General features: G+C 44.2%; 1 protein-coding gene across 9 annotated transcripts in view; it reads left to right on the plus strand.

Annotated features, from left to right (window-relative positions):
* Arhgef7 (Rho guanine nucleotide exchange factor 7) overlaps positions 1 to 14,505 on the plus strand; it is a 130,123-nt gene that overhangs the window by 58,518 nt on the left and 57,100 nt on the right. For all 9 annotated transcript variants that reach the window (XR_013423536.1, XR_013423537.1, XM_078016342.1 and 6 more), the window contains 3 exons: positions 1,958 to 2,042; positions 5,014 to 5,144; positions 12,195 to 12,396. Coding sequence is in view for 7 of the 9 variants with exons in the window: in XM_078016342.1 (XP_077872468.1) it covers positions 1,958 to 2,042; positions 5,014 to 5,144; positions 12,195 to 12,396 (418 nt within the window). In the remaining 2 variants the exon portion in view is untranslated. The remainder of the gene's footprint in view (positions 1 to 1,957; positions 2,043 to 5,013; positions 5,145 to 12,194; positions 12,397 to 14,505) is intronic.

Below are 14,505 nucleotides of genomic sequence, written 5' to 3' on the forward strand. Positions count from 1 at the left end.
GAAAAAACATACCTCATAACTATTTTTTATTCACTTCAAAAATTGTAGACAGAAGACTATCAACTGGAGGTGAGTTTTGTGTAAGAGAGCAGTTTACAATCAGGTTTGGAATTGCACTTCTTAGTGTCTCTTGATACGCACTTCACTCACAGTGATATTGAGTACCCAGTGGGTGGTGGATGGACTGGAGTATGTATCTATCAGCACACATCCAGCACACTAGGTGTTGGGAGGTGTGCAGTCAGCTCCTGTAGAACTTATACTCCATGGTAGAAACTGACTGAAACTATTCCTGTGACACATGTTCTGGGGGAGCCTATTGGGGGCTCAACAAGGCTGTCCAGGCAGGGCTGATCCTTCAGGAAGTAAGATGAGTAAGACTTAGTCGGGAAGGATGTGGGTGGGGGACAGGAAGTAGGGGAGCAGAAGGGAGTTCCTGACATATCTCTGAGTGTCCTCAAGAGGAGAAGCTGAACCCAGGGGGAGGGCAGAGGTGCTAGGTGGACCAGCCACTGATGCTTATTCTGGTCAGTGGTTAACATAACATTCAAATTATGTTAACATGACATTCATTTTGTTTTCTAAATATACTTTTGTTATTGTGTGTGTGTGTGTGTATTTTGTACCAGGGATTGAACTCAGGGGCACTCAGCTACTGAACCACATCCCCGACTCCACATCCCACCCCCCTTTTTGGGTATTTTATTTAGAGACAGGATCTCACTGAGTTGGCTTAGCACTTTGCTGTTTTTGAGGCTGTCTTTGAACTATGATCCTCTTGCCTCAGCCTCCAGAGCTGCTGGGATTCAGGTGTATGCTACCAAGCCCAGCTTGAAAGATATTTTTTCTTTCATAATTTTTCTAGGATAGAGTAGTGGATGATTTGACTATTAAAATTGTTTTTGTATAAGATTGGTTGGTGATCAAAAGTGACAGGTAGTCCTCAGACAGTATTTGCAAAGAGCTATGTGTTTTAGTACATCTGTGCATGCACACACACACTTACACACACAACCCTCACAGACTCTGTACCCAGCTATCTATATCCAGGCCATCTCTTGTGTGCTCTTTGAGCTCCAGGTGATTGGTGTGCACCCTTGTGCATGTGCACTTTCTGCCTCACGCACGTGCACACACACACACTTCAGTTGTCTATATCATGTCTTGTACTTTCTCTCTCCCAGCTCCAACTGGATGGTGTTAACACATGTGTGCTTTCTCTCTCTCTCTGTCTCTCTCTGTCTCTCTCTCTCTCTCTGTCTCTCTCTCTCTCTCACACACACACACACACACACACACACACACACACACTACAGACTCCAGCTGTCTGCATCCAGGTGAGCTCATGTGCTTTCTGTGGCAGCTCCATGTGTGTGGTATGAAGTGCTTATCTATGGGATGTGACTGTCTCCTCAGGGTCCCAGGTCTCTAGACAGCTCTGGATTGGAGGAGGTACCAGATGGTCCTGATCCTGGCCAAGTCTCTGCTCAATGAGTCCCTCCCTTGTCCCTTCTGTGTGACCTGAACCCTTTCCTTATACTTTCACATCCGTTGTGCTCGCTCACGTCTGTATTTTCTTTTTGTTCCTGTTGGTTTTGAAATCAGCTGCATCTTGCCTTCTTTTTATGCTGGGAAAAAACATCTGGGGTGTGCCTTATCCAGTGGCCTCTGCATACTCCAGGGGGAGAGGGCTGCAAGCTACCAGTGAGCCTTCACCAAGCACATGCAGCTGGGTGGCCCCTGCCCTGGGTGAGTGCTCATGGATAGGCGGCTGGTCCTCATCCGAGGGCTTGAACTGCGCCCCATGCAGGAATTCTAGTCCTTTTCCTCTGGCCTGCTCTCGCATATTGTGCTTCCTCTTGGGATTTCAGGATAAGAACCCCACACCAGAACTTGTTGATGCTGCATTCAACATGAGATTCAGTACTAATTCTGCTTGTTTAATTTTTCCTTTCAGACATTTGATGCAAATGATTTGTATCAGGGGCAGAATTTTAACAAGGTCCTCAGTTCCTTAGTGACTCTAAATAAAGTAACAGCAGGTAAGACTCCTTTTTTATTACATTTGAGGGGGTGGGAATACTAAAGAGAGAAAGGTTTTGGTTTTCTGTTAGTAAGGCAAAATGAGCATTACTGAATTTAAGAAATGAGCGCCTACTGCTTTGCTGCTATAATTCTGGTATCCTGAGCACTCGGGTTTCAGTTCCCGGTGCTGCAAGTCCTCCTTTAGAGACTGGCCTCTGAGCCACTTCCCAGCGCATGTTTACTCTGAGTCCTGTCTGGAAGCCATTCTCTGCCTGAGCCTGAGTCAAAGCAAGGCTCCTGTGTGCAGTGGAGGTGAGGCCTGACTGGCACAGAGCACTGCCCCAGAGCAGGTTGTCTCCACAGGAATGTGATTGTGTTTTCAGGGCTTCACTCTGAGATTGAAAGTTGTATACCTTTAGGGCTGTTGAGATGGAACCATCTAAGAAAACATTCCAGGGACAGGAATCCTTAAGATTGTCTAATCACTTAATGATGTATTGCAAATGAATATTTGGTGTTTTCTATAGGTGGTTAAATAGACATGAAGCAATCCTCTGTCCCTTTACCATCAAAATTGTAGTTGTAATGTGAACAAATAGTAAGGAAGAAAATCAGTTAAATGAAATTCAGGGAGATGTAGCTCACACCAGGATTTAATACAAGAGACCTTGCATGAGATCTTGAGAGTGTGGCAGGTTCCCGTATCCACCCAGGCAAGTGTCCATCTACCAGCTGCTTGGACACGGTCACTAGTCATGTGAGATTGTTTTGGTTGGTGATGGGCTGCATGTGCAGCAGTGTGCAGCATGTGGCCTAAGTGTGCACAAGGCTGTATCCTCTAGGTCGATGCCAGCATACTGTGGTGTCTGCATGATGACAAGATCTCCTTCCTGATAACACAGTCTTGAGAATGTAGCCCTGTCACTAAGGGACATGCAGCTGCGCGTGTCTGCCTCAGAATTGTGAATGATGACTTTATAATTAGTATAGAGACCTATACTAATTATAAAGTCATCATTGTGACAGACAGGGATGGGGTGGCCCTGGTAAATAAAATCTGTAGGTGATCCTCAGCTGGACCCCAGTGAATATATTGCTGTGGGTGCTCTCTCAGTGTTTGAGTTAGCAAAACAGAGTGTGGAGAGGTGCTGGGGAGCTGCAGGCCACGCTGGATCCCGTGCCTGTCAGCGGTCCAGGTTTGAGGCATTGAGATTTTTTCAGAGAAATGATGGATTTGTAAACAAACTGGGATCAGTGGTTCTTGGACACATGCCACTGTTTTTTCTACCCCCACCTCCTGCAGAAGTATTTCTTGTGTATTGATGTCCTTGGGTCTGCATTGGATGTAAAATATGTAGTGCTTTTCCTTATAAAGTCATATTTAGAAGTTAGGAGATAAATTTGGTACTTTCCAGCTTTTAGTTAATGTTAGTGACTATTTTGTAAGAGCTTTTTACTTTTCTGTTTGTTGGTTCCTTGCTCTTGGTTATTGTATTGAAGTCAGTGTGATGGAATTGACTGTCTTTTTAGTTCTCAACTTTAAACACTGCCTCAATGCAGTATGGTCACAGCTGTTCCATTTTTGGGAAATTTTTGCCATCATCTTCCCTCTGTTTCTGTCACTTAAAGAAACGCATGTGTGTTCTTAAGGCATTTAGATGAGTTTTTGCCTTTCAGTTGGCCAGAAGAATTGATGATGGGGAAGGAGAGGAGTCAGGATGCCTTGGTTGCACTGAGAATTCTCTTGAAGGCCAGAGTAGGTTAGCACTGTGTAGCTAGGGTGACAGACCCACTGGCGGGTTCCAGGAAAATATCCTCTGTGGCAGGGTTTGTGTTGGGGTGGTATTTAGGCTTTGTCTTCTCAAGTAGACAGTACTTGAGAAGTACTCCTGTCCCTACATAGGATCTTACAAGTGCAGGCACCTTTTAGGGGGAATGTCAATACAATGTCCCACACTTCTGAGTGTGGAGCCAGAGCAGCATAAAGGTAGGACCTGGTGGGAAGGTCTGGCCCTGGATCTTCTGCAGTTCTGGCTGCCTTGAGCCATTTTGTCCATGAGAAGGTATGGACCCTGTGTAGCTCTAGCCCGAATGTGCCAAGAGAAGGTGCAACTCTGGGCTTTTCTGTGACAATCTTCAGACTTTTAGCTGATTCAGAACTTTATAAGGTACCATGTAAGCCTGTTCCAACAGATTTGCCTGAAAAATGGGCAGGCTCTGGGCGATTGTCAGTGTAGGGTGCTTTTGTGGAAGGATCCTAGGTGGCTTTAGGACAGGGTAAGGCATATACATCTTGAAAAGTGTTTTCCCTAGTAAATTCCTCACACCATCATTTTCCTTTTTTTCAAATCAGATCATTTCTAAGAAATGGGCTGCTGACATTGACTTGTTGGTTGGCCTATTGTGGTGGGAATCCTGAGTGGGGAGGGGTGCATTAATTCCTGCTGGCTTTGGCTCTCAACAATGGGGTGAGGCAAGTGGAGCACGTGCAGCTTGCTCTTGAGGAGATAAGACTCAGAAGGGTCTCTGGCCAGAAAATGCACAAGGAGAAGAGTTCTTTGTGTTGCAAAATAATTCTTGTTGCTCACCGCATGGGAAATAATCTTGGAGAAGTGGCATACGTACTGTGATATGTTTTGAGAGTGAGAACTGAGTTGTTTTCTGTTGGGGAGTTGTATTTGAGAAGCTTATTTTTCAGGTGAAGAAATATATTAAAAACTTAAAATGTTTCACAAACTTTTGAAAAGTTATACAAGAGAAATGCTGATGAGGAATCATCTTCAGATAGTTTCTGGAGAGGTAATTGGGGATGAATGCAAGTCATTTATGGGACAAAGAATCTGCTCTTTGTTTACTGCATAAATGGCCTGCTTTATTGTGGTATTCGGTGTGTCCCTCTGCTGGCCCAGTTTTAGAGCCAACGTGTGGCATGGGAGCATGGTGTCAGGCGTTCTCAGCGCTTTTTCTCTGTGTGCATGACCTTTTCAGACATTGGACTAGGGAGCGACTCCGTATGTGCTCGGCCCTCTTCGCATCGGATCAAGTCTTTTGACTCCCTGGGATCCCAGTCTTCACACAGTCGGACTTCAAAATTGTTCCAGGGCCAGTACCGAAGTTTGGTAAGTTTGAGAGGTTTTGTTATTTAAATTCTAGTGTATTTGGGAATGTGGGAGTGTATGAATGTGTCTAGAAAGATGCTTGTGCTCCTGCTAACAGTGCTAAAGCAGCCCGGAGGTATTTGACCTTGCCTCCATTGCTCTTGCAGCCTGGTTTTTTATTTGTCCTTACCAGATCCTTCAGATATTATGCTGAATGAGTGCTTTCAGAAAACTTGTTTCCTGGGGTTATATTGAGATTGATAATTCTGCTTGTATAGAGAAGCATGTACTTTTAACATATTTCCATGACATAGTGCTTTCTCAACTGCTATGCACAGAAGCATGAGAAAAAATGTATGTGTGGAAGAACTTAGCCATACAAAGGAGAGACGGTTTTAACCAAAGAAGCCAAAGCTAGCCTTTTCCTCTTCCTGAAAGCCTGCCTTCAGAGCTTTCCATGGCTGCTCAGGACACAAGGAAAGGCACTTAGGTGGAGAGTCGTCTTGGGAAGGGAAGAAGAACCTGCTCATAAATGCTAAGGGCACAGGCTGTAACAGTGCCTGGAGATGACATAGGGGAAGGTAGAGCATGGGACTGAATGTGAGTCTGCAGGGAGGTCGCAGGTCCTACTGTCCTGGTCAGGTCCTGCTGTCCTGGTCAGGTCCTGCTGTCTTTTGGGCTACCCAGGGCTGGCAGTTCTTGATTTGCTAATAGAGGCATGACCATTTTTTTTCTCCTTGTATATGGAGAATCTTACAATGGTAGTCATGAGAGTTCACATCTTCAGAGATTTTAGGGACCCCACTTTCTTTTTGCTGTAACACAGGAAATTATGAGGTTTTGCTAATAGTGACATTCAGGAAGTGAAAGTTCATTTGGACAGAGTTGTATTTTGTAGTTGGAAATAAATTTGAGTGTAGCTCAAGGAATAGGGTTAAAAATAAGATTCATAAGTTAAAAATAAGATTCACTTACATTTTCATAAGTGTTTTGAAGTGAACCTTACTCTTGTCCTTACATTTGCCCTTGGAGAAGCCTGTCCTAGGTTCTGCATCTGCAGGTAGGTGACGCCTTATTGTGATCTGCCTATACCAGCTCAGTCCTTCATATTTTTGTGGCCTCTCTTCTGCAGCCCTCCTGGTCCTTATGTGGTCTAGTTTTTTATAGGATGTGATGCTGGAGGAGTTTTGTAGCATTATCATTGTGAGCATTATGATTCCAAATTAAGGAGAAAACTTGAAACATTTTAAATTAGCTTTATAAAATATGTAAGGAAAATGTAAGAGAAAACATACTTTCAGTGAAAAAAAAATACTTCAAACCATGGAAGTTTTCATTTTGGTTTTTCTTTTTTCTTACTGAATAAAGGAAGACTGGGAAATATGTATGATGTTAAGTAAAGTATGTGGTTGAAGATGAATGTTACTGAGATCTTAATCATACAGGATTAACATTCCATTAGCTAGAGAAATTGGTAAGTTATACCAGGAGTGAAAGGGTTCTTTTTGTTGTTGCTGGTGTGCTGGCTTCTCCTGTATGGGACATAGCAGACCTCTTTTGCATGTTAGGTGAGAGCGACTCTTGCCTTTAGATTTTTCTGAATATAGTTTACTCATAGCACTGTGAGGTAACTTTTTTGAGTTCAAAATAATCTAGAATCTAGAAATGAGGATGGCAGAGTGTTCATAGCTGAGTAATGAGTACATGGAAGGCCATTTATCATTCTCAACCTCTACCTATGCTTGAAAATTTCCATAAGAACCTAAGCTGAAATGGCACCTTGTAGTTGTGGAGCATCAGTTCTGGGATCTTCTGACAAAGCTCAGCCCTGCACTCACTGCAGGCACTCCCACCCAAGCTGGTCCACTTCTCGGGCACTGTTTAAGCTCCTTTGCTCAAGCTAGCTTTTTTGACCCCCCATATCCCTTTCAGTCTCCGAATGTTGCACCCGATTGCCGCCTCACCTGCTGGTTGTTTTCGTAACCTTGTTTTAAATCTGCTCCAGGTCAGTTCCTGCCTGGGGTGCAGGCTGGCTAGGGCTGCTGCTGCTCATTTGGCTCTGCAGTGGGAGCTGGACCTCCTCACTCGGTGCCTCTTTCCTGTGGCTCCCTCAGCATGCCTTTCTCTGGGTGATTTCTTCCTGCCCCTTTACACGCTCTCAGCTAAGCAGATCTCCTTGTCCAGCTCTGCTCTGCAGCTTGTCTGTCACCACAGAAGGAGAAACCTGGGAGATAATCAAGAGTGTGGTGGATCCAGGGCATAGATTTGGTTTTTTTTTCTCATCAGTTCTGACTTCCAACTTTCTTTTCTTAAGGACTTTTGTTGATGCTTCTGGAGTCACTGTCATGTCCTGCATCTTCATTGGCTGTTAATGAGCGGCAGCCCCACATTCCCTTCTTTATTCTCAGTTTGGGAACAGGGTTTATGTACTAGCTAAGCCTTTACCTGCTGTTAATGAGCATGGCTCCCAGCTGCCAGTGTTGTTCTCTGAGATTGGGGACAGGGTTTTGTACAGTTCTGCTTCGCCTTCTTCATTCTGGGAGAAATGACTTGATCTCTTAAGGCATTTCCTCTTCTGTGGCCCCCAGCACTCCAGGAGCCAGGGACCCCAGGCCCCTTGGCCTTGTGATGCTGTTTAGTGACCTTGCTTGGGTACCGATCTTTGAGTTCACAAAGTGTCCAAAGCATGCAAGAAATCACATCAAGTTTTATTATATATGCTTTGTTAAATATTTTCAATTCCCTTGAGTAAACATGGGATATATCATGAATCATATTTTGTCAATTCTAAGACCTTTTTCTGTAAAACATTTTAGCATATCTGAAAGTAACATGTATCTTATAGTTTATGGTATTCTGTAATTTAATTGACAGTATTTAGTGTTTTATAATGTAACAGTGGGCATTGTCCAGTTTTTGGCAACTTATACTAGATGAAATACATTATGAGGAAACTGAAACTTAGATAAGGTGGGTATTTACCCAGGATTGTAGAACTGGGACTAGAAACTGTGGAGTAGATATTGGGTTTTTGACTCTGTGACAAGCCTTTTTTCAATGAATGAGAGTCTGGACACTCTGGGACGTGGAGGAGGATCTGGAGCTTTGAAGGCTGCAGGCTTTTCTGGGTTGGACTGTCGGGATGCCTGCAGGACTGTGGGTAGAATAGCACTTGATGAAGAGGAATATGCCAGAAACTGGCAGATGAAACTCTGGCTGTAGGAGCCAGGAAGTTTGTGGAGAAGAGCCTGCCCAGTGGCTAGGTGACTGTTCTCAGGGGAGGTGTCCTATAGGCCCATGTGGGGACCCTTTTTCCCTTTGGGGAGGGAGTCTTCAGTCCCTTCCCATTGCTAATAGTTGTTGACTTGTAACATGCATTTAAAAAATCTCATGTGTTGTGTGTACAGCAGGATGGATTTTCACACATCAAAGATTGCTAACTAAGCAGCATCCAGTAAGACCAACAAGACTAGCCTCAGGATGCTTTCATTGTTTTTTTACCCTAAGGGTATCTGCTATTCTGATTTCTAACAGTACGGACGAGTGTCACCTGTTTTTTATTTTATATAAATGCATTTTTTTTATTGAGAGAGTACTAGAATGTCACATTGAATCCAGGTGGATGACAAACCACTGTTTAGGAGATCTTTTTAAAAATGAGAAAGAAGAAAGCCCACAGTGATAAAATAGGGTTAAATTCATCATTCTAGCTTCCTGTGGCACTAGAGACAATGAAGGGAGCCTTTCACACTCGAATGCTGTGATCCAGACTGCAGTTGGTGTTGTGCGGTGGGTAACTGGAGTATGTAGATGTCTTGGAACACCCTCCCTTTGGCTTGTCTAGTGCGTCTTGCCCTTCGGGCACTATTGTAAAAGGATGTGTTAAAGAAATCCACATCCTGTCACCATAAAGACACGGAAGAAGGTGAGTTTGTTGAGCGGAAGCTGTCACACAGGTCCAAGTGGTCCTCTTCTTTGGCATGCCTTGTCTTTCTCTTGGATGCTGCCCTTTTCACAGCCTTTTCCTTTCTGATTGCTTCGTTTGTGAAGTACAGAAATCCTTGGGTGTTTCCCTGGCACCCATCTGAGTTGAGAGTTCTGTTTTCACCTTCCTGTCTATAGGGGGAGTGTAGCTTACCTTCTGTGTAATTTCCTGATTTCTACTCACCTACTGTTGTACCGTGGAGCTGACCTCCATGGCCTGGCACCCAGCTGCAGCTACAGGAGGCTGGCAGTGGGCTTGTCCTGGGCACTGTGACCTTGGAGGACCCCTTATGGACCCCGAGGCTCCCTTGCACTCCACAGTTCGTTCCTTATGTGAGCTCCTCACCAGAATCACTGTGTGAATGTTTATACAAGGCTAAGCTGTAGAAAGGAGAAGGTGGTAGGGTTGTGGTAGACTGCTGGTGAGCATGAGGGTGGTTTGCAGAAGGAGATTCGCTATGGCATGGTGAGTTGGATAATGTTCCATCTCCCAAGAGCAAGTGCCACTGTGGCTGCTACTATATCTTGCTCATGCCATTGGTGGGGTGGTGAGTGCTATGCTTGAGCAATGGCTGTTAGCTGGAGCCTGCGCTGCCACATGGAGGAAGAGACTCCTGTGTTAGATACTAAAGATGTGTTAACTATTATTTATTCAGGATTTTGAATTATTAGATACATACTTATAATTTATGATTAATGTTTAATTTGTACACACGTTTAGATAGATAAGTATTAAGCATTTGAGAATGACCAGCCAGCTACTCAGCTACTCTTTGTTAAGGATCTCCCTCATGGTGGGGGTGTAGTCTCATGATGTTCACCTGCTCCTGGTTAGAGTAACTCTGAGACTTGCTGGAGACAGCCACTTGCAGTTTTACTAGTGGTTCTTTTAGGATTTTGCCTATGTGTGTCAAAGGAAAATGCCTTTTTTGGAGGAGGGGGTTTAATTTGAAATGTTTTTTCAGTGTGGATGTCCATAGTAGAGAGTGGTGAGCTCTTTACACTCGGTCCCTTTACCTGCTCCCCAATGCTCTGTGGTCCCATTGTCTTTGTGGCCAAGCTCTATCCTGGCTTCAGTTAGTTCGGTGTTTAGAACGTTAGGGTGGCCAAGCCAGCAGTGTTCAGAGTGGAGTCATGTCGCAGACATGCTTTCTGGAATGCATACTTATCTTTGTCTCTTTGTTTTCCCTGTCCTTTTTGCACATGGTAGCCCTGATCTAAGAATCTATGTATTTGCATTCAAGCCTGTTAGATTTCTTCTTGCTCATCTCCCTGAGGAGCACTCCTGGTGTTTCGCAGGCTGCTGCATGGCAGTCTCTTTTCTGCTTGGTCCTCCTTGGAGGTGCTTCTGACCTATGTGGCTCTCCTCCACCACTTTCTCCATGTCTTCATTTTGCCCTTGCATTTCACCTGTCTTGGAGGAGCACATTTTCTCTAATTTGTTCCTGGAGAAAGGGCACATGGGATGTAAATATTTTGAGGTCTTATAATCCGAAGATTGCTTTTTTTTCCCTGACATTATGATTTTTATTGCCTTTTGTTTTCAGAGGTTTAATGCTAGGATGTGATTTGGTCTGAATGTTTGTGGGTTTGTCCTGCTGTAACCGTGTGCCTTTGTCAATTCCAGGGCTTTTCCAGGTGTGTTCCTTGGCCACTTGGCAGCCCTTTTCATGCCATAGTCCCTATGGTTCTGCTTATTCTTCAGCATGCTCTGTTTCTTTTCTTCTAAGTGAAGTTTGTAAATGCCATTCTTTTCTGAAGTTTTCTCTGTTTTTTTTTTTTTCTATTTCAAGGCAGTTTGTAGGGGCTTTTTCAAAACTTTATGATGACTGCTGAACTTTTTCCATCCACTCCCATGTCTGCTGTTGCCTTGATATCATCTTGGGGGTCCTCTCTCCTGGTCGTCCGCTTGCTGCCTCTTGGGCATGGTCTCAGCCATGGTCTCGTCTCTACTGGACATCTGCTTGCTGTCTTCTGGACATAATGTCAGGCATGTCTCTCCTGGTTGTCTGCTAGGTGCTGGGACTCCCAGGCCTGTCTTTGTTTATGTGGCCATAGGACATTTTGCCCAGAACCTGTTCGACACCATGGTGCATGTGGAATGGGCTTCCCCCTGGTGGTGGGACACAGGAGAACACCACAGCATCCTCACTGGTTCCTCAACAAGGTTGTAGTTCATGTTGTGGGCCTGAGAGTGGTCTCATGGGCCCCATGGGCTTCTCTGGGACTTGTTTTTTTTTCCCTGTGGACTTTCATGTGGATTTGGGTTGCTGGCCTCTCCAGAGCCTAGTCCAGATTGTATGGAGATAGGAAGAAACTCAAGAGTCTGCTTTTCTCTTCCTGCCTTCCAGAGACTTTGAAAAATGCAGTTTTTGTGGGGGGGGGGGGAAACAAACATTCAACAATACCCAGTGTTGGTGAAAATCAGACAAAGAACTCTTCAGCTATGTTGGTGGGCATGTTGCTTGGTGTGAATATGGAGAACCTTTTTGAAGGGCAGTTTAGAAATTTATTTTTACACTTAACAGTATTAGTATGTGTTCTTTTACTAGAATTTAACATGGAGGCTAATTATATTTAAAGATGGACATGCATTTTTAAAGTAGCCTTGTTTTGCAAGACAGAAATACTGTATGTAGTGTATTAAGAAACTAATCTAAAGGCCCATTGTTGGAGAGTGATAAAATAATGGCACCTTCGAGTAGTACAGCATTATGCAATTAGTTGGTTCTAAGTATTGCTGGAAGAATGACTGCAGAATGCTGACTTGGCCTAAATGCTGGAGGAGTAGGCGCGCTGATCCTTCTAAGTGTGTGTGAATGTATATCGGTTTGTGCAGGTTTAGCAGTTGCAGAATGAGAGACCCTGGAGGGTCTCTTCTGGGGCCGGGACCAAATGGTGAGCAAGGTGCACTGGGAGTGACAGGAAACTTGTTTTTTTATTTTAGACATTTTCCTGCTGTTTGAATGCTTTGGGCATTTATAATAATGTTTTGGTTGCCTTTATAAAATATAATCTTACTTATTTTAATGGAGTAGACTGTATCTCAAGTAATCTTCCTCCCACTCCTCCCCACCTGCTTTTTAGGACATGACTGATAACAGCAACCATCAGCTGGTAGTGAGAGCCAAGTTCAATTTCCAGCAGACCAATGAAGATGAGCTCTCGTTCACGAAGGGTGATGTCATCCACGTCACTCGAGTGGAGGAAGGAGGCTGGTGGGAAGGCACGCACAATGGCAGGACTGGCTGGTTCCCCAGCAACTATGTGCGTGAGATCAAGCCAAGTGGTAAGTGGCCAAGCCTGAAGTGGCACTGATGACTGCTGTTCTTAAGGCTGAGAAAGCAGCCATGAATGCATTAGCATCCTGAGTGCTAGCTCTCCAAGAGAGTCTGGGAAAGTGCCTCTGTCGTGATAAAATTTTTGTCCAGTGGAATCCCTAACATTGGAGTTCTGGGACAAAGGGCTTCACAGTTATAACCTAGCTTTGCATTCCATCCTGACATTTTCCACATTCCAAGGGAAATATCTCAAATATGTTAATGTTCTCTCTTTCCTCCTCCAGGTACTGAGGGTTGAACTCAGGGCTTTGTACATGGTAGGCAAGTGCTCTACCAGTGAATTACATCCCATTTTATTTTTGAGATAGTTTCTAAGTTGCCAGGCTGGCCAGAAGTTTGAGATCTTTCTGCCTGAGTCTCTTGAGTAGCTGGGATTTCAGGCGTGTACCACCATGCTCTGCTAAGGTTTTTTTTTTTTAATTGAAGTGGGATCTTACTACCTTGGGTCCTAAACTCCCAAGTGATTCTCCTGCCTCAGCCTCCGAGTACAGCTGGGATTGCAGGTGTGTGCCACTGTGCAATTGTGGTTACACTTTTGTGTTAAGATATCCTTTTATTTTTTAGAGCTGGGGTCAGGGCTTGGAATTTGTGATATGCAGACTTTTAACTGTGGGCACTTTACCAATCATCTATTTGAAGATAATTTCTGCTGTTTATATCAGTAATAGTATTTTAAAATGTATTGCTTTCTGTATTTTTTTGATGTTTTTTTACTGACCAAAACTGATCTTTCAGAGGCTGATCTCTTTTGAAAGAGAGTGGTGGTCTTTGGCATAGTTATATCGCTGATATGCACAGTGGAGTTGAATATTCTCTGAGGCTTGTGGTTAGATCTGCTGACGAGGGAGTGACTGTGAATGTTGAACGTTGGTGAGGCCAGCGACTGAAGTGCCAGCGGACTGTGTTCAGGGGACCTGGCATTATGTTTTCTTGACACAGGTGTTTCTTAGCCATACTTCAGGCCATGGGCCAGTGTGGAGGATTAAGAAGGAACTCCATAGAGACTTCTAGGTCACGTGAATGCTACTGGGCACTGCTGGCCTTCACGGAGCTTGCCTAAATTGCCTCTACATATGTAAATCTTGTTTTATGTTGAGCTTGGTTATAGATGCTCTTGTGAGAGATAAAGATTTGCAATGAGATTTTAGAAGGAGGGTCAGAAAGGGGAAGAATGTGGGAAGGTAGGGAGAGAGGTGGGATAACATTTGTAACTTTGTATATTGTTCCTGCTATTTGGAAAGTAGTGCACTATACTGTTTCTCTGATTCCGCCCTGGGAAAGATGATTTACCAATATGACTGGAGAACAGGATGTGTGGAAAGGGCATAGTGTGCTGGGGTGGGTATGGCCTAAACTGCAGATATTTCAGATGGAAAGGACAACTCTATGCATTGCTTGTGGAAGTCCCTTGGTGGGGCTACTTAGCTGCAGTATGTATGGTGGGCACTCAGTGCTTACACAGAGCAGGGTCCCTGAGTGGTCATTGCTGTTATTTTATTTTTTAATGTAGCAAGAAAAAATGAATTTTGAATGTGAAAATGAGTTTTGATAGTAAAATATTTTCTCAACGGCGACCTTCGAAAACTTAGTACTGAGGCCCAGGCCAGAGGCCTGAATCTGGGATCCCATCTAACTGGATTCAGTTTTCTGTCTGCATCAGGAATGAGAGCAAAACAATATAAAAGGGAAAAGTGAATTTAATCACAGCTTGGCCAAACCCAGAAACTACTGCTCTGCCTTTCCAACCTAATACAGGTTACTGGAGGGAACAGTCATGTAGAACAGAAGCTGAGAAATACACATCTGTCTGGCTGTGGCCTCCAGTGAGCCTGTGTGGCAGTTCTGGTTTTTGTACCCTCTGGTGCCCAGGGCCTGGGATTTGGGAGCATTCTTAGCTCCTGTTCTCAGCATGAGATGAGGTGATTGCCTGTGGGAAACAGGATGGAGAAAACAGCTTGAAGAACAGTTAGCAGGAAATGAATGGGACTGAAGAAAAGCAGTTTGAGGCTTATTGAAAGTTTCTGATTTTAAGGATGTCTGTTACACTTCAGTAAGAC

Source organism: Ictidomys tridecemlineatus, chromosome 6, assembly GCF_052094955.1.
Source record: "Ictidomys tridecemlineatus isolate mIctTri1 chromosome 6, mIctTri1.hap1, whole genome shotgun sequence".
Classification (NCBI taxonomy): Eukaryota; Metazoa; Chordata; class Mammalia; order Rodentia; family Sciuridae; genus Ictidomys; species Ictidomys tridecemlineatus.